At 46.9% G+C, this 14,615-nt stretch overlaps 1 protein-coding gene across 1 annotated transcript in view; it reads left to right on the top strand.

The window, feature by feature from the left end:
• Positions 1-7,091, top strand: part of HIVEP3 (HIVEP zinc finger 3) — a 70,776-nt gene extending 63,685 nt beyond the window's left edge. Inside the window, exons 5-6 of the mRNA XM_013948444.2 lie at positions 1,907-2,967; positions 5,658-7,091. Coding sequence (XP_013803898.2) covers positions 1,907-2,967; positions 5,658-6,551 — 1,955 coding nt within the window. The 3' untranslated portion in view covers positions 6,552-7,091. The remainder of the gene's footprint in view (positions 1-1,906; positions 2,968-5,657) is intronic.
• Positions 7,092-14,615: the final 7,524 nt, after the last annotated feature.

The following is a 14,615-nucleotide window of genomic DNA, read 5'->3' as shown; positions in this document are numbered from 1 at the left end:
CATTCCCTTTCCAGGCAAGAAATATGCAGGGTTTGTCCCGGAGCTGGGAGAACCAGTCGTTTGGAATAATATTTGTTCTGAACTCAGTTCCTTTGGGAGTTTGCAAATAACCCGTCACTGGATCCTTGGTCCAGTAAACACCATCATTATACAATCATTTCACAATGCAAGTCAGCCTCTTGGTAGAAGGCTGCTGACTTCAACTAGACACTGTATGATTTCTGTGGTAGGTCTAATCTTGCTTCATTTACCAGTTAACAGATATTTTCTAAACAGGGGGAGCAAACGAGATGCATTTCAGTCTGACTCTTGGTTGAATAATCATCCATGCTTAAAATACACGTCTTGTTTCACTGGTATCTAAGTTGCCAAATACTTCATGGACATTTAATAGTAAGGCCCCATTATTCAAAGTAAACTGAATTAGGCTTTTTATCCATAGATCACAGTGACTTCTCACTGTGTGGCCAAGTCCTGTTCTGAAAAACCACCCTGCCTGCTGCAGGCAGGTGTGGTCCAGCCTCAACTTTAACTCTGTTTAGTTTCCCTTCCGGCTTGTCCTGCTGATGGATGGCAGCCCTAAATGGAAAACTGTTTCAGTGAATGATGTGTTCATCATATAAGAAAGTGTCCTAGGCTGAACTGACTAGGAAAAGAGACCAGCAGTGCTGCAATTAGTTATCCTGCTTCATGCAGGTGTCGAACCAGCATCCAGCACTCCCTGCCCAAAGCTGGGGAGCAAGCACATCCCGGCAATACTGCACAGATCATCTTGGTGCTTGACACAAACAGAGTTTGAGAAACTGATATTTTATTAGCTCCTCCTGAACAGTGGGAACTTGAAGAAAATCCTCCTGACACTGCAATTCTGTTGAGCTACAGTGACATCCAGTGGCTGTTCCCGATGGACCTCTTTAGACTGAGCTTACATTTCTGTCTATATCACTGCACATCTGGCACGGGAAGATGCAGATTTTCTCAGCAGAGAGTAGAGCAGAGGGTTAGCCAGCATGGAACTGCTTGGGAGCTTGGTACTGATCTCAGAAAGCTTCTGCTGGCTCTTAAACTAGGAGAGAGATGCTGTATTTTTACCTGCAGATTGTGGTATTTCAAATCCTTTAGAATTTACTTTCTGTGTACTCCACAAGTATGCGAGTCATATGCAAGCTCTTATTAACAATGATTTTGGTATGGCAAAAGCATCGCTGTGCGAGGCATTCCACAGATGCACAGGAAAAGCCTCTGCCCCAAAGAACTGTCCTCGGCATAGCTAGAACTGATCAAAATGACGGACGGGGAAAATCCACAGAGGTTCTTTCAACCCTATTGTTTGTTTTTTAGTAAGTCCTGTGTTGCTCTGTTCAAATGTCACGTAATCTAGGCAGGACAAGGCTCAACATGTAGAAAATGGGAGCAGTTACCCCAGCAACCTTCCCATACGTTGGCAGATACAGATGTGTCATAGGCACCCTTGCAATGAAGAGTCATAAAAAAGCACGTCAAAGGATGATAGTGCTGCTATTCTGGTAATCTAATAAGTAAGCTTTTTTGCATTCCTAGAGAAAGGCAGGCATGCTGTGTGAAGGTGTACATGAGAAACAGGGACCAATGGCTGAGTGCATTGACAGAGCAATGGCTGGAATCAAAATTAGGTTGGAATATTTGGTCCCAGTGGTGGGACCCACTGAGGTCAAGGCAATGAATCAGAACTAGAATCATCGGGAGCAGAGCTTGAACAGAAGATGAGATTGCAGGATTCAAAGCAGGAGATGGTCACATCTAGGCAATAGCTGTGTCCTCTTGCCCCTTGTCCCCTTAGAACTCTTGAGCAGTTGTGATTTAGCACAAAATTGGTCTCTGTATGTGTGTTTCATTCTCCCTGTTTTCTATGTCCTCATTCCTTCAGGAACCAGTGAAGACCTATTCCAGGACTCTGAGGGGCGGGAGGGATCTGAGCCAATTGAGGAACACCAGTTTTCAGACCTAGAGGAATCTGACGATGATGATGACAATGAAGATGATGAAGATGAGGAGGAAGAGGAGAGCCAAGATGAGCCACCTTTAAAGTTGCCAGAAGTCACACATACCGCCCTCCCAATGCACTCTTCAGGTGGCTCTCTGTCTTCTCAAGAGGAAAGCACCGAAACAGCATTGTCCTTAGCCCAAGAAACTGTTTCCAGCAGCCAACAAGTAGGTGAAGGCCACCAGGCCTCCTCCTCAGGGCTTGAAACAAAGTGGTCAGCAGACAGCAGTGACATTGCTGTGTGCCACAGCTTCTTGAGTCTCCGCAGACCAGCTTTGACCTCCACGGAACAATTGGCTTCTGCTGAAAGAGAGTCTGTCACAAGGCCACAGATGTCCTTAGCTATGGACCTGTCAACCTCAAAAGACACCTCCCCAAGAAAAAGGTGGTCTCCGAGCCAGGACTCTGGCAGAGGTGGTGGCAGCAGCAGACCAATGCTAGCGAGAAAGCACCTATTAACCAAAAATGAAACTTCGCCGAAACGGTTTTCGCCAACTGGAGAACTGTCTTCTCTAAGGTGCCTGTCTCCAGGGAGAGGGTTGTCTCCTTGCCAGCGTGTCTCTCCCAGGAGGGAGGCATCTCCACTGAGATGCGTGTCACCAAGACTTGAGCTGTCACCCAGCAGGCATCTTTCCCCAAGAAGAGAGTTGTCCCCAAGAACATACCTTCCACCAGAAGGAGAAGTCTCCCCTGTGAGGCATTCATCTCCGAGCAGAGAGATGTCATCAGTCAGATATATATCTCTGAAGAAAATGTTGTCTCCAGGCTGTTCAGAGTCACCTAGGTATCCATCCCCTGGGAAAGAGGACTTGCCTGGTACTAGCAAATCAGCAGCAGATGACAAAGTTCAAAGCTCATATAAAGCCCAGCATGGAATATTATCTTCAATGCCTCTACCTCACAGGTTCTTTGGCAAAAACATACAGCTCTATGAGTCCAAGCTGGTAAGTTCCAGCCCCTCTTGCCCTCTAGTCATTGTAGTACATTCTCTGATTTTTTTTTTAAGAATGTTGCAATGCAAAAGCTATCATCATGATATAACTGTGCCTGACGCTGCAGTTGACCCAGAGGAAAGTGACAGCAAACAGCAAGAGGTTTTACACTTGCTGTTCCTGCCCATCTCAGCTGAGGAGAAGTAAAGTTGTCCCTTCTCTGAGGGATTGTTTACTCTCCCTGACCAAATCAGTTCTTGGTCTTCCTGCTGAGACAAGCAGTAAGAATGACCACTTAATAATGACTGTAGTTGTGATAAACAGGCTTTTCCCTGCAAATTTCTGAGTCATTTCTGAGAGTTCACTAGCTGGCATGGAACTGTAACCACGTTCAGTGATCACTGACCTGAACCAGATTTGAACTAGTCAAGGCGAAAGGTCTTATACCCTCTTGCTACCCCTGGGCTACCTACGCATGCAGCCAACTCTGTTGGATTAACTTCTGCAAAATGTTTGTTTGGGCATCTCTGATTTCATCTCACTTCTCTCTTCAGCACAGAGAGATGTTTCCCACTGGGTCCAGGAAATTATTTAATCTCTCTGCTGGACATATCAAATCCTATGGGTAAAGGAAAATTTCATGTTCCTCCCACAGCTACAGGCAAATTAGACATCGAGTTTTGTGGAACATTAAGAGATTTCCCACTTCCATTTCTACTGATGTACCTGACTCCTGTAATTTACGCCGATATCATTCAGAAATAACAAGATGCAATTCAGTTGCTGGAGTTGCTCTGCTATGAAACTGGTGTGAGGAGAGACTCGAGTCGTTAGGTACTGCACTGGGAAGAGAGAGGCCTTTATGCAACCTCTGGAGGACCTATAACGGCAGATGCTGAGCCAGGTCTTCCCCAGAAAAGCCACGTTGCCCAGCGTGTGTTTCTTCTATGTCTATGATAATGTACCTCCTTTTGGTGCTGCCTTCCTTCTGCTTTGCCATATGCCTGGTAGTCTTACCTTTTCAGAGACCATCAGTTATCGTAGGTCAACACTTCTGCCTACTTTAGTGCTATTTCCCTTTTCTGTGAATTCATTTCCTGTGATGAATCTCAGGGCTGTGGAAAGTACAGAATCAGGTTGATAATCCTGGTCCTTCAGCTCCAAAACATATTCTGTCAGGAAAATTGTCCAGTCCTACTACTTGTACCAAATCCCCTAAATTCCCTAAACCACACTAGGAGACATATTTTCCACCCCTGCTTATCTGCCCATCCACATGCTTATACTTACACTTTCACACATATACCTTTTTGCTCCATTTTTCTGCTCTTTTTACATGGTCAAAGTCACCTCTGTTGCTTTTCTAATGTGCTTCCAAAGCAACAATAAAGATCTGAACTGGAAACTTTCCATTCAGCAGCAAGATGGACCTCTGGAGTTTCATTGCAAAATTACGTTATTGATGAGGATAGAAGAAGACGACTGGGATTTATCAGATCCCCACATGGAGCTCTGTGGTCATGTCTGGTGCCCTATACGTTATTTAGACACTTAAATGCAATCCTAGCTTAGCTGCAGTATAAGGCCTTCTGCTAGGTCTGTGCACCAGGCTTCACCCTCACCGTCTCTCCTTTCCCCAGCTCCTGCAGTAGGTAATCTCTCTTTCTGTTGTCTATTGCACAGTTGAGAAGATCTGTACATGGTTTTCTAGCATCCTTGTGGTGATTTTGCAAGAGTTCCTGTGGATGAGTGAGATAAGTGTTTGGGCTTGCAACTGCTCCCCAATTAAATATTGTCTTCAGTGGCTCTGCTGCTTTCTCTCTCTGCGTTTCTCTTTTGCTGTCTTCCTCTGCCACCTCTCCATAGAGACCCAGCTGCCAGTGTCAGCCGGTTGTCCACTGTCCCACACAGAAATATGCTCCCCAGTAAATCCTCAAATAGTATAGTGAACCCCATCTTAATGGAAAGTTTATTTCAGTTCCTGTTGCTTCCTCTTCTTGGAGTCCTGCTTAGATGTTTAGATATAACCTCCTCACTAATTAATCCATTTCTGTTTAGCCACACATCTCTCCATGACGTACATTAGGAAACTATGAAACACCAAGAGAGAAAGAGGAAAAGGTAAAATGACAGGGTCTTTAACCCTTGATTTCTACAGACCACACCGTGAGGGTGGTGGGTACTACACCAATGAGTGTGCTTGGTGAAAAATGAGAGTTGATATTATCCATCACTGGGACCACAGACTCAGTTCAAAACATCTTTGCAATTAGCAGCTGTAAGGCTGTAATGCTGCTTTAAGAAAATACAATAAAAATAAATAACATTGTTCTAGGCTCTAAGAAACCAATATACTGAAAGGGATCTGAAGTGGTTCTGATCACAGGAAATACTGGCATTCTGTGCAGGAGGTTCAGAGGCAACTCTGATAATGAGCCGAGCCTGAATCAAAGCCCTGGACCTCTTTCCCAACAGATCTTGTGCCTATTTGTACCCAGAAGCCAAATTCTGTGGGTAGTGTTACTCCTTACCCTAAAGGGTTGGGGATCCAAATCTTCCTTGGTTGATTGGTCTCCCTTCAAATTAGAATAAAGTACCAACAAAACGAGTCAGCAGTTCCTCATAATGTGCATTAATGATATTAGTGCTATAACTCATGCATTGCACTGACTTAGCTGTTTCTTTTTCCCTGTCCGATGCAGAAGATAGAACCCAGAAGCCCAACATGCTCACCTGGCGTCACGCAACCCGTCTGCTCCAGACCCTTGCAGGCACCTCATGAGTTACACATCCATGCTCCCAGCCGAGGGGAGGAGAATGTCTTCAGCCATCTCCCATTGCATTCACAGCAGCTAACGAGGACCCCATATCCTATGATTCCCATTGGGGGCATCCAGATGGTTCAGGCAAGGCCAAGTACCCATCCCAGTTTGATGCCCAGTTCAGTTGTGTCCCTGCAAGCAGGATATTTTGCATCTGGCGGCAGCAGCTTCGCGGAGTTCAGCCAGACTCACGAAGGGGACGACGAACCGCAGGTCCCGCGAGAATCTTCATCGGCATCAGTCTCCCCAGTTGCAAAGGTTTCTAAATACACATTGTCCCCAGAGCTTACAAGCAGTGGTTACTTAGAAGAGAAAATGAGGACTAGTGAGCTTCAGCAAAAGACAGACCAGGAGGAATACAGGGTAAAAATGTTCGCTGAGCCTAGCCACTCGGAGCAGGCAGGCTGCTCGGCTCCCCCAGACAGCCCCAGCACAAATTACGAGCACTCTCCAAAGCCTTCAACAAGCGGGGAAGAACCCTTGAAAAAAACGGGCAAGAAGCAATGTGGCAGCTCAAGCACTTCTTTCGAATCATCCTGCACTTTCATCTCAGATCTCCCCTCCCAGCCGTTGGACAGAAGCAGCAGCACCGGCTGCCTCTCCGAGCCCTCGTTGAGCCATTCGCACTCCCACCAGTTCTCCGTCAGGAGGAGAAACCTCTCCGGAGAGCCCAGTCACCAAGGGGGAACCTACAGGAAGAGCAGTCCACACTTAGAGCACGCAGATTTAGGTCAAACTCAAAGACAGGTGGATGAAAATACAGGAAGTACTTAAACCTCCACCATCAGTTCCACCTTTAGGCTTCCTATGTAAAATCAACAGACATGTTCAACACTATTTCCTTTAGTATAATCATCGCTATAAGAAGCACTCTAGTGAATGACCAAACCCATGGAAGATTCCTGGTTTTCTTTGTCCCAGTCTGGTATTATCTCCACATGTATGCAGTTACTTGTGCCTTTTTCTATACCTTTTGTTGCTTGAAATGTACAAAAATGTTTGAGGCTGTGAATATTTTTTTAGAGTTTTTTGGAAAGGGGTTTGTTAGACCTTGTCTTTTTTGCCATTTAGGTGTGCGTTATTATGGGCCTGAGAGATGCAGAAAGGAAAGGGTTAAGCATTTTAAGAGGAAGAAGATGCACTGAAAACAAAAACAGAAAAAACTTTTTTATATTGATTAAATGATTAAAAAAAAAAAAACCAAACCCTTGCTCCTGTGTACAGAAGTTTATGATTCATATTTATTACATGCTTTATTTAATTCTCGCAAAGTGCTTGTTTTTTTTTTTCTCGCATCCCTCTGATTGCCTATCGTTGTGCTTTAAACAGTTGAGACTGCTTTACATTTGAAAAAAAACGTGTTTACCCTGAATTTGTAAATGAAACTAGCACTTCCTTTAGGAGGGGAGGTTCGTTCGCAGCGAGAGAAATTGTAACGTGCAAAAATGAATCCTGAGCATCCCTCCCTCCTGCAGAACCCATCACAGCACTTTTTTTTTTTTTGGAGGAAAAAAAAAAAAAAAAAAAGAAGGGACAAAAACGGTTCTTCTTCAAAGATTTAACCGCAAGAACGTAGGAATGTATCGAATGTAGACCCAGCGCTAGGAGCGGCGTCTCGCTAGAGGAGCCGTCCTCGTGCTTGCTTTAACGCCGACGGTCCACGCCTGCTCCCCGGGTGCACGGCGCGCCGCGACGCCCGCGCGTCGCCCCTGCGAAGTCACGCCTGTGCCTGAGAGCCCCTCTCCTCTGGGGTTTGGCAGCCCTCTGTAAACACCCTCCCTCGGGGTGAGAGTGGAAGTAAACTCCCAGCCTTGCAACCGGTTTTCTCCGTTGTTTTTTTTTTTTTTTTTTTTAAAGTTTCGGACAAGCTCCCCCCAGCGCATCCCTGCTTGGTCCTGGCTGTTGGTTTCGCTAAGCCGTAGGGATGCCGGGGTAGCGTGTGCTCTGCTCATTTGCACGCCTGCGGCTCCGTGACTCACGAGTGACTCGGTGTCTTATTTTATTTGTATTTATTTATTTAAAACGGAACGTCGCAAACGCAGTCCTTATTGTGCAGGTGGGCCCTTTTTGGTGTTCTGGGTGAAAAAAGTTACGACGTGGAGTGGTTAGTGTTTGAAATCAGCCTGTTATGCACGCACGGTAACTTTTTCCAGAGCAAATTTTTAAGTATGACCATCCTTAGCGGAGCAATGGCCTCTACTGCCAATAGATACGATACCAAATACAGAGAGACACAGTGGAGCCATTCCTCTCTGTCACATTAACACACTTTTTAAAATAAAAATGTTCGATACGTGTTTGCCCTAATAGACAGCAGGCTCTTTACTACTTCAGAGGGTTTTCTGGTCTATGGAATCTGTACAAATACTTTTTTATTTTAACAAAAAAAAAAAAAGATATAAATATTTAACCAGTGGACCAGTTCTTTCTTCTTTCAGAGCTGTTCCAGTTTATCGGGTACGTAATACACTTTTTAAAAAAAAATAAAAATTAAAAAAAAATAAATAAAAGAAATCAAATAAAATCCTGAATGAGAACATATTTCCTTGCCAGACTTGATGAGCTATGAACTGTTCCCGTTTCACGGGCAAATAATATAGATTTTTTTAATAAACTTCTGTGATTTTTTTTTTTTTCTTGTAAAGGGAATTAAGTACAAAAGAAGATATCATGGAAATAACATTAAGGTTGTGACACTGACCAAAACAATATCCAGAACCTGTTTATACCTTAATTAGCACTTTTATCAAGTTTCCCCTTTTCCCATTTCCCCCTCTTTGGCCCCAAGCCTGCAAGCAGGTCCTGCTTTCAAAGCCAGCCAGATCCCATGGCAGGAGCAGGGTCTGTGGGTTCAATTCAGCATAGAAGCTCCATTCAGTAAAACTCGTAAGTGCTAGCTTAAATCCTACTTGTTTGAACAGGATTTAAGCGCATGCTTAACTATTGTGATGACTGGGGGAGGACTGTTCAACCAGGGTCTGCGTGAGCATCCCCGGAAACCATCCACCTCTCCAAATCTAGCGACAGTTGTGAATTTCCAGGCTTCTGCCACTCTTCTGCCCCGTGTCCTTGTCACACTCTTAACATTATTCCAAGGTAGCTTTTGTATTTAATTTTTTATATATATATATATATATAAATATATATATATATTTCATATATATATATATATATGACCTGTACATAAAGAAAAATGATGCAGCAGTTGTTGTGCACGCAGCATCCTGGTTTTGTTAGGTGCGTTTGACATTAGCTTTGGGCTAGATCAAATTTGCTCAACTTCCTTTCGTAACTGTATTTTAATCCTTGACCTGTCGATACTTGGCACGGTTGTGTTCCCCCCTACGCAAACACCCTGTCTGGGGGGTTTTCTTTTCCTTTTTTCTCCCAGAAGCTCGAGCTGAGTCGAGGTTTCTGCAGCCACCACGAGGGCCCTTGGCGCGTGGGGCCGGGCAGCGGGAGAGGACAGGGCAGGGCCGTGCAGCAGCAAGGTGCTCCCCAGCTCATGCCCCGCTCGCATCCCGTCCTCACTGCCTTGCAGCTGCGGCGGCAGCCGAGCGGGCGCATGCGGGGACCGCTGACAACTCTGGAGAAGGGCCAAAAAAAAAATAAAAATAAAAATAAAGTGCCGAGTTTCGACCCGGTTTGGGTTCTCAGTGGAGCAGCTGCCGGCACGGCTGGGAGAAGCTCTGGCTGGGGTGAAATGGTGCTTCACGCTATACCTATGGGGCAATACGGCCTATTGACTAGGCAAAAAGAGGATCACACACACACAAAAAAAAGAGTGATACCTAAGGGCTAACTATCACACCGGCAGCTCGGAGCTCCCGAGGACGGGCGTCCTCCCGCAGGCGCCGGCACCTCTCCCGCTGCGCGCCGGGCGGGAGGCACCTTCGCGGCCCCGCTGCCGAGCCGCGGCGTCGCCTCGAGCAAAGCACATCCGCCCCCTGCGCCGCGTGCAGCTAGGGAGTAACGCCGCTCTCCTTCGAACACGGCTGCACCTACTTACGGCGGGGCTTAAGACCCGGCTGTTACCGGTGGCTGCGTTTTCTGTGCTGAGCACCCGCTGCAGGAGCGAGCGCCACGCTTGGCGAGAGCTGCTTGCAGGTCACGGCTTTTAATATCGCTCCGGCTGTCTGTTCAGTCTGGAAAATAGGGATGCTAAAGCCTAATTTACCTTCCACAGGTGCCGCAGGGGTGGATAAGTTCGTTCTTGTCCAGACACCTTGCAGAGGCAGCGAGCAGTGTTATTTTGCAACAGAATGTATTGATAATGCAAGCAGGCAAATTAAAAACCAAAGCTCAGTCCTTCCTTTGCGTCAGCAGGTGAAAATAAGCTCTGCTTTTCTTATGGCAGAGGTTCTTAATTTATAGTCCGTGAAGGCACATGGCCTCCAGAGACTGGCTGCTCCTTTTTTGTTACCTAGCTGGTTAATCAGCCCAAACCTTCTTCTGATATTCCCGTCCCTGGGAAGCTGTTTGTGTAGCTCCCCGTGAATGCAGGTACCCAATGGCGAACGGATGCTCTGGCGTCCAAGAAACCATTCTGCAAGGAGGACTCGGCCCACGCTGTTAAATAACTCTGTGAAGCCGTCACGTTAAGTACCAAGCCTTATATCCAGAGCTAATAAAGCACTTATACGTGGGTTTAAGCGTTTCAGGAGTTTCAGTAACTTCTTTGTGCTTAAAGCTAAGCATGAATTTAGCATCTTTTATCAAGGTTACAGAGCTCAGTGTTTTGCAGGACTGAACAGACCCCGGGAGGAGGAGGAGAGGGAGCAGCTGGCTCCCAAGCACGACCCAGTGCCTTGAAGCAGACCTCTGTCAACTCTGATTATTCACAGGTTGTTGGCTAGATACCCAAGAATTGCAAGAGGAAACTCTTAAAAGTAAGGATGAAGTAGCTGTGACTTTACAGCTTAGGACTGGGAAATGTATTTCACCACCTGCTCCTAGAGGTGACGTTTTCCAGCCGGGTGTCTATAAAGTTCTCCTCCTCCATCGGTGCTCGGGGCCTTGCTGATAAAAGCGATGGGCTGGTCAAAAATGCTGCTCGAGTCCTGTCGGAGCCGACAGGGCCCGCGAGCTCTCCGCGGCCCTAGGGATGGATGCGGCAGGTCACCGCAGGCAGGGTTAGGTGCCCGGGTCCTACTTGCAGTCAAGCAGAGTAAAGCATCTCAGCGCTCTTCATACCTTCAAACGTCAGCTCCATCAGAGTCTAACGTTAGACACGACTGGACCGCGTCCCCATCGTTTTGAAATAAATCTCCACCAAAAAAAAAAAAAAAAAAATCCGCAAAAGAGTTGGTTATACCTTAAGCCATCTTTCACTTATACCCATTTTTTTCTTTTAAATCCGCAAAAGTAGGATCTGAAAAAGCAATATACTTGGTCACATGGAATTCATTAAGATTATTCCGATTTTTATGCAAAATCCTAAACAGTTTGATCTAGCCCTTTTCTGGTGTTCTTGCAATAGCTTTTTTCTTTTGCTGACTTGGTTTCATCATGTGCTTTCCTTTTTTTAATATCTCCATCTATTGCACAGTATTTACAAATAAAAGCATATTGTAAATTATTTACAAAAAAATAATAAAAGATAATAAAAAAAATCAGTCCTGATGGCATAAAACCAATCTGTTTTCATTACTGAGATATGATGGCACTTACGATCACTTTAGTAAATGTAATGTAAAGAAAAATAATAATAATAATGTGTACGCAAATTTAATATACATGGTCTCATGTAAGATAAATATTTGCCTTTTTTTCTAAAAGGTGTATGTATTCTGTAAGTGGAATAGTCTGTAGAAAGTTTCTATATGTTCTTAAAATGGCAATACATTCCAAAAAAGGTACTGTAAATATGTACAGCGTACAATGTAATTTGGTAGTTTTGCCTGTAATTTTATTTTAACTCCAGTTTCTACACTTGCATCTTGCAATGTCTGTATGGTTATATCAGTGCAAAAAAAAAAAGCAGGTAAAAAGCACAGTCCGATGTAAAAAACAAAAAAAAACACAAAAAAACACAAAAAAACACAAAAAGAAGAAGAAAAAAATACTCAGTATTTGATGTTTGTGACCCTTATTGTAAATGACATCTGTACTGTGAATGAGAAGTTTTTACAAGTATAATATTGCCTTTACTACAGCTCAGCCTGTCTGCTCAGTCTGAGCATATTTTTAAAAAAATAGCATGTTGGAATAAATTTTAAAGTCCCAACATATTACTACTTGCATGACTGGCAGTCTTTAATTTTTATTTATTTGTTTGTTTGTTTGTTTATTTATTTATTTATTTTCGGTACAGACAGAGCCCTGGCTTCTCAAGCGATGGAGGTAAATTTAAAGAGCTGCAAACATATTTTTATTAGCACCGCTAATGTATTTTGGGGGGGTTTTCCTCCTTGCAGCGCAGCGGTGGGGAAGCCTCAGGGCATGGTGGGTGCTCGGGCCACCCCGCCGGCTCCGCCGAGTCCCGACCCGACTCGGTGCGTGAATGGGAGAACGTCCGTCCGCCGGCAGCGTCTCCGGCCGCGGATTTTGAGCCGTGTCCTTAGGTCGCGCGAGGAGCTCCGCGGGGCCTGGGGCATTTTGGTCGCTCCTCGGAGGGCTGGTGCCCCCCGTGGCGGCGTGCTCGTCCCGCTCCCGTCCTTCCCCCTCCGGGGCACGTCTGTCTGTCTGCAGGCGGTTCCCCCCCTCCCCGCCGCCCCCCACCACGGCCCAGCCGAGTCGAACACGCCGAGGGCCTGATCCATTTTGCCGAAGGCGGGGAATCGGCTCCCCTCCTCTTCCTCCTCTTCCTCCTCTTCCTCCGTGGCCGTGCCGCGGCTCTGCACCCATCGTCCCTTTCCTGCCCTGCTCCCGGGACGACGTCAGCCTGGATGCCGCGAGCCAGGGAAGCGGGGCCTCCCGCCTGCCCGAGGCTGGGCCGCCGCCAGCGCCGTTCCCGCAGTGAGCACCCCCATGAAAAACTAATTAAACCACAAAAAAAAAAAGCCCGTAATTTCCCCCTGCTAATTGCCCTTCCCGCAAAGCAAGCGGCCGTCAGCCCGTCCGCTCCCTCCGGGCTTTCGCAAACCCTTCCGGGCGGCTTCCCGCCCGCTCCTCTCGGCCCCGTCGCTTCCAGCGGTCCGCCCAGCCTTCATGCGACCCGACGGACATCTGCAAAACAGGTCAAGGAAGTCAATCGCTCTCTGATTTCTATCTGCGACCGCGCAGCTGGGGCCGCGTCGGCCAGCAGAACCAGCTGCTCCGCGTCGCGGCATCCGAGCCCGCAGCCGGAACAGCCGGCTCCTCCAGCCCTGGTTGCTGACCGCGGTGGCTGCGCCGCATGAGAAAGACGAGGGAAGGGGTGACGAAGCTCATCTGGTCCTCGTTTAGCCTCGCAAGAGCAACGCTTCCGCGGGAGCAGGAGAGAGAGGTGTCGGTGGCGGGGTCTCGAACCTCCGTGCTCCTCCTCTTAGAGAGCTGCCCGGCTTGGCAGCAATTACTGCTCTTTCGCTTATTCGTCACTCGCTTTGCGGCGCGGAGTCGCGGAGGATAAAAGCAGAGTACGCGGAGCAAGGAGGGGGACTGGTCAGGGATGAAAGGCGGGTGCCTGTTCCCGGCACCCTCGGCTGCGTGAGCAGGTCCTTGCTCCGTGCCTCAGTTTCCCCAACTGCAGATAGCGATACCGGCCCCCTCAAGAGGCGATGAGAAAACTGCAGTGGTAAAAGCCTATGCAACAAGGAGGCCTAAAGGTGCACAGCTTGGTGCGCCGTCTCCCCGCGGCGGCTCTGCCGTGCCTGGAAAGGCTTGCAAGGCTTTGGCTGGTGGGTGCTGTGCTCCTCAGGCCTGTGTGCGCCTCAGCTCCGGGCGATTCCCACTCCTCCTGCTCTCCCCAGCTCCCCGCACTGCAGCTCTGGAGTCAGTGCCGTGCTAGGTGCAATAGAGGTGGATCCAGCGCTTTGGTCCGTGCATCCAGAGAGACTCTGTGGGCCTAGGGAAACGTGTGAATTACTCTAAGAAGACCTTTTATTTTCCTTTATAGTAGTTGAAGGCAATGAGTATTGGCTGGAGGCCATGGGATGGTGACGTTTGTTCCAGATACACTGCCAGCCCCTCCAGTGTGTGCTTTAGCCACTGAACGGAGGAATAATTTTTCCCTTTAAAAAAAAAAATAGTTTCACCAATGCTTAAAAACAGAGACACTTTAAAGGCAGCCAGAGCTGTCTGGAGAATGCTGCAGCTAAACCCTGCTAATCTCCAAAACCTGGAACCAATTTGGTTTACACGAATCTCCAGAGTGGCTCCAATTAATCAGGTGTCCCAAAAAATACCTTCCCCCTAAAGAGCCTTTGTTTTCTAGACACAGAGATGAGACATTTCCTCCCCTGTGAAGCCAAATGTATCATCAAAATATTAAGAATCCTTGGACTGATATTACAGTCCGGTTCCTCCTGGGAAATGCAGTTACCAGTTGCCATGCGAAGGAAGGAAGGCTGCGGCAACTCTGTAGGAAGTTCCAAACCTGTATCGCTCCCTGAGAGTCTAAAGTTTCCTCGGTTCTTTTAAAATACTCAAGTCCTGTGGTGAAATGGTCTTTTCTTCTCCACTGACTCAGTTTCTGTCTCCGAGTGGCTTGGGCCCAAGAAGAGGCCCCAGTATCATCATCTCTGAATCCACAGATCTGTCTATAGATAAACATTCTCAGCAAAAGTTAGGTATAAGTGATGCCTTTAAGTAGGAATGGCCTCTAACTAGGCTGTCCTCCTGTTCGGAAGAGTTAAGGAAATACAATACTCAGGTTTCATTACTGCTTCTGCACAAGTTGTTTCTCATCAGGCATTTTCT

This window comes from Apteryx mantelli, chromosome 27 (assembly GCF_036417845.1).
Source record: "Apteryx mantelli isolate bAptMan1 chromosome 27, bAptMan1.hap1, whole genome shotgun sequence".
NCBI lineage: Eukaryota > Metazoa > Chordata > Aves > Apterygiformes > Apterygidae > Apteryx > Apteryx mantelli.
This window is presented reverse-complemented; position numbering and strand designations above follow the sequence as displayed.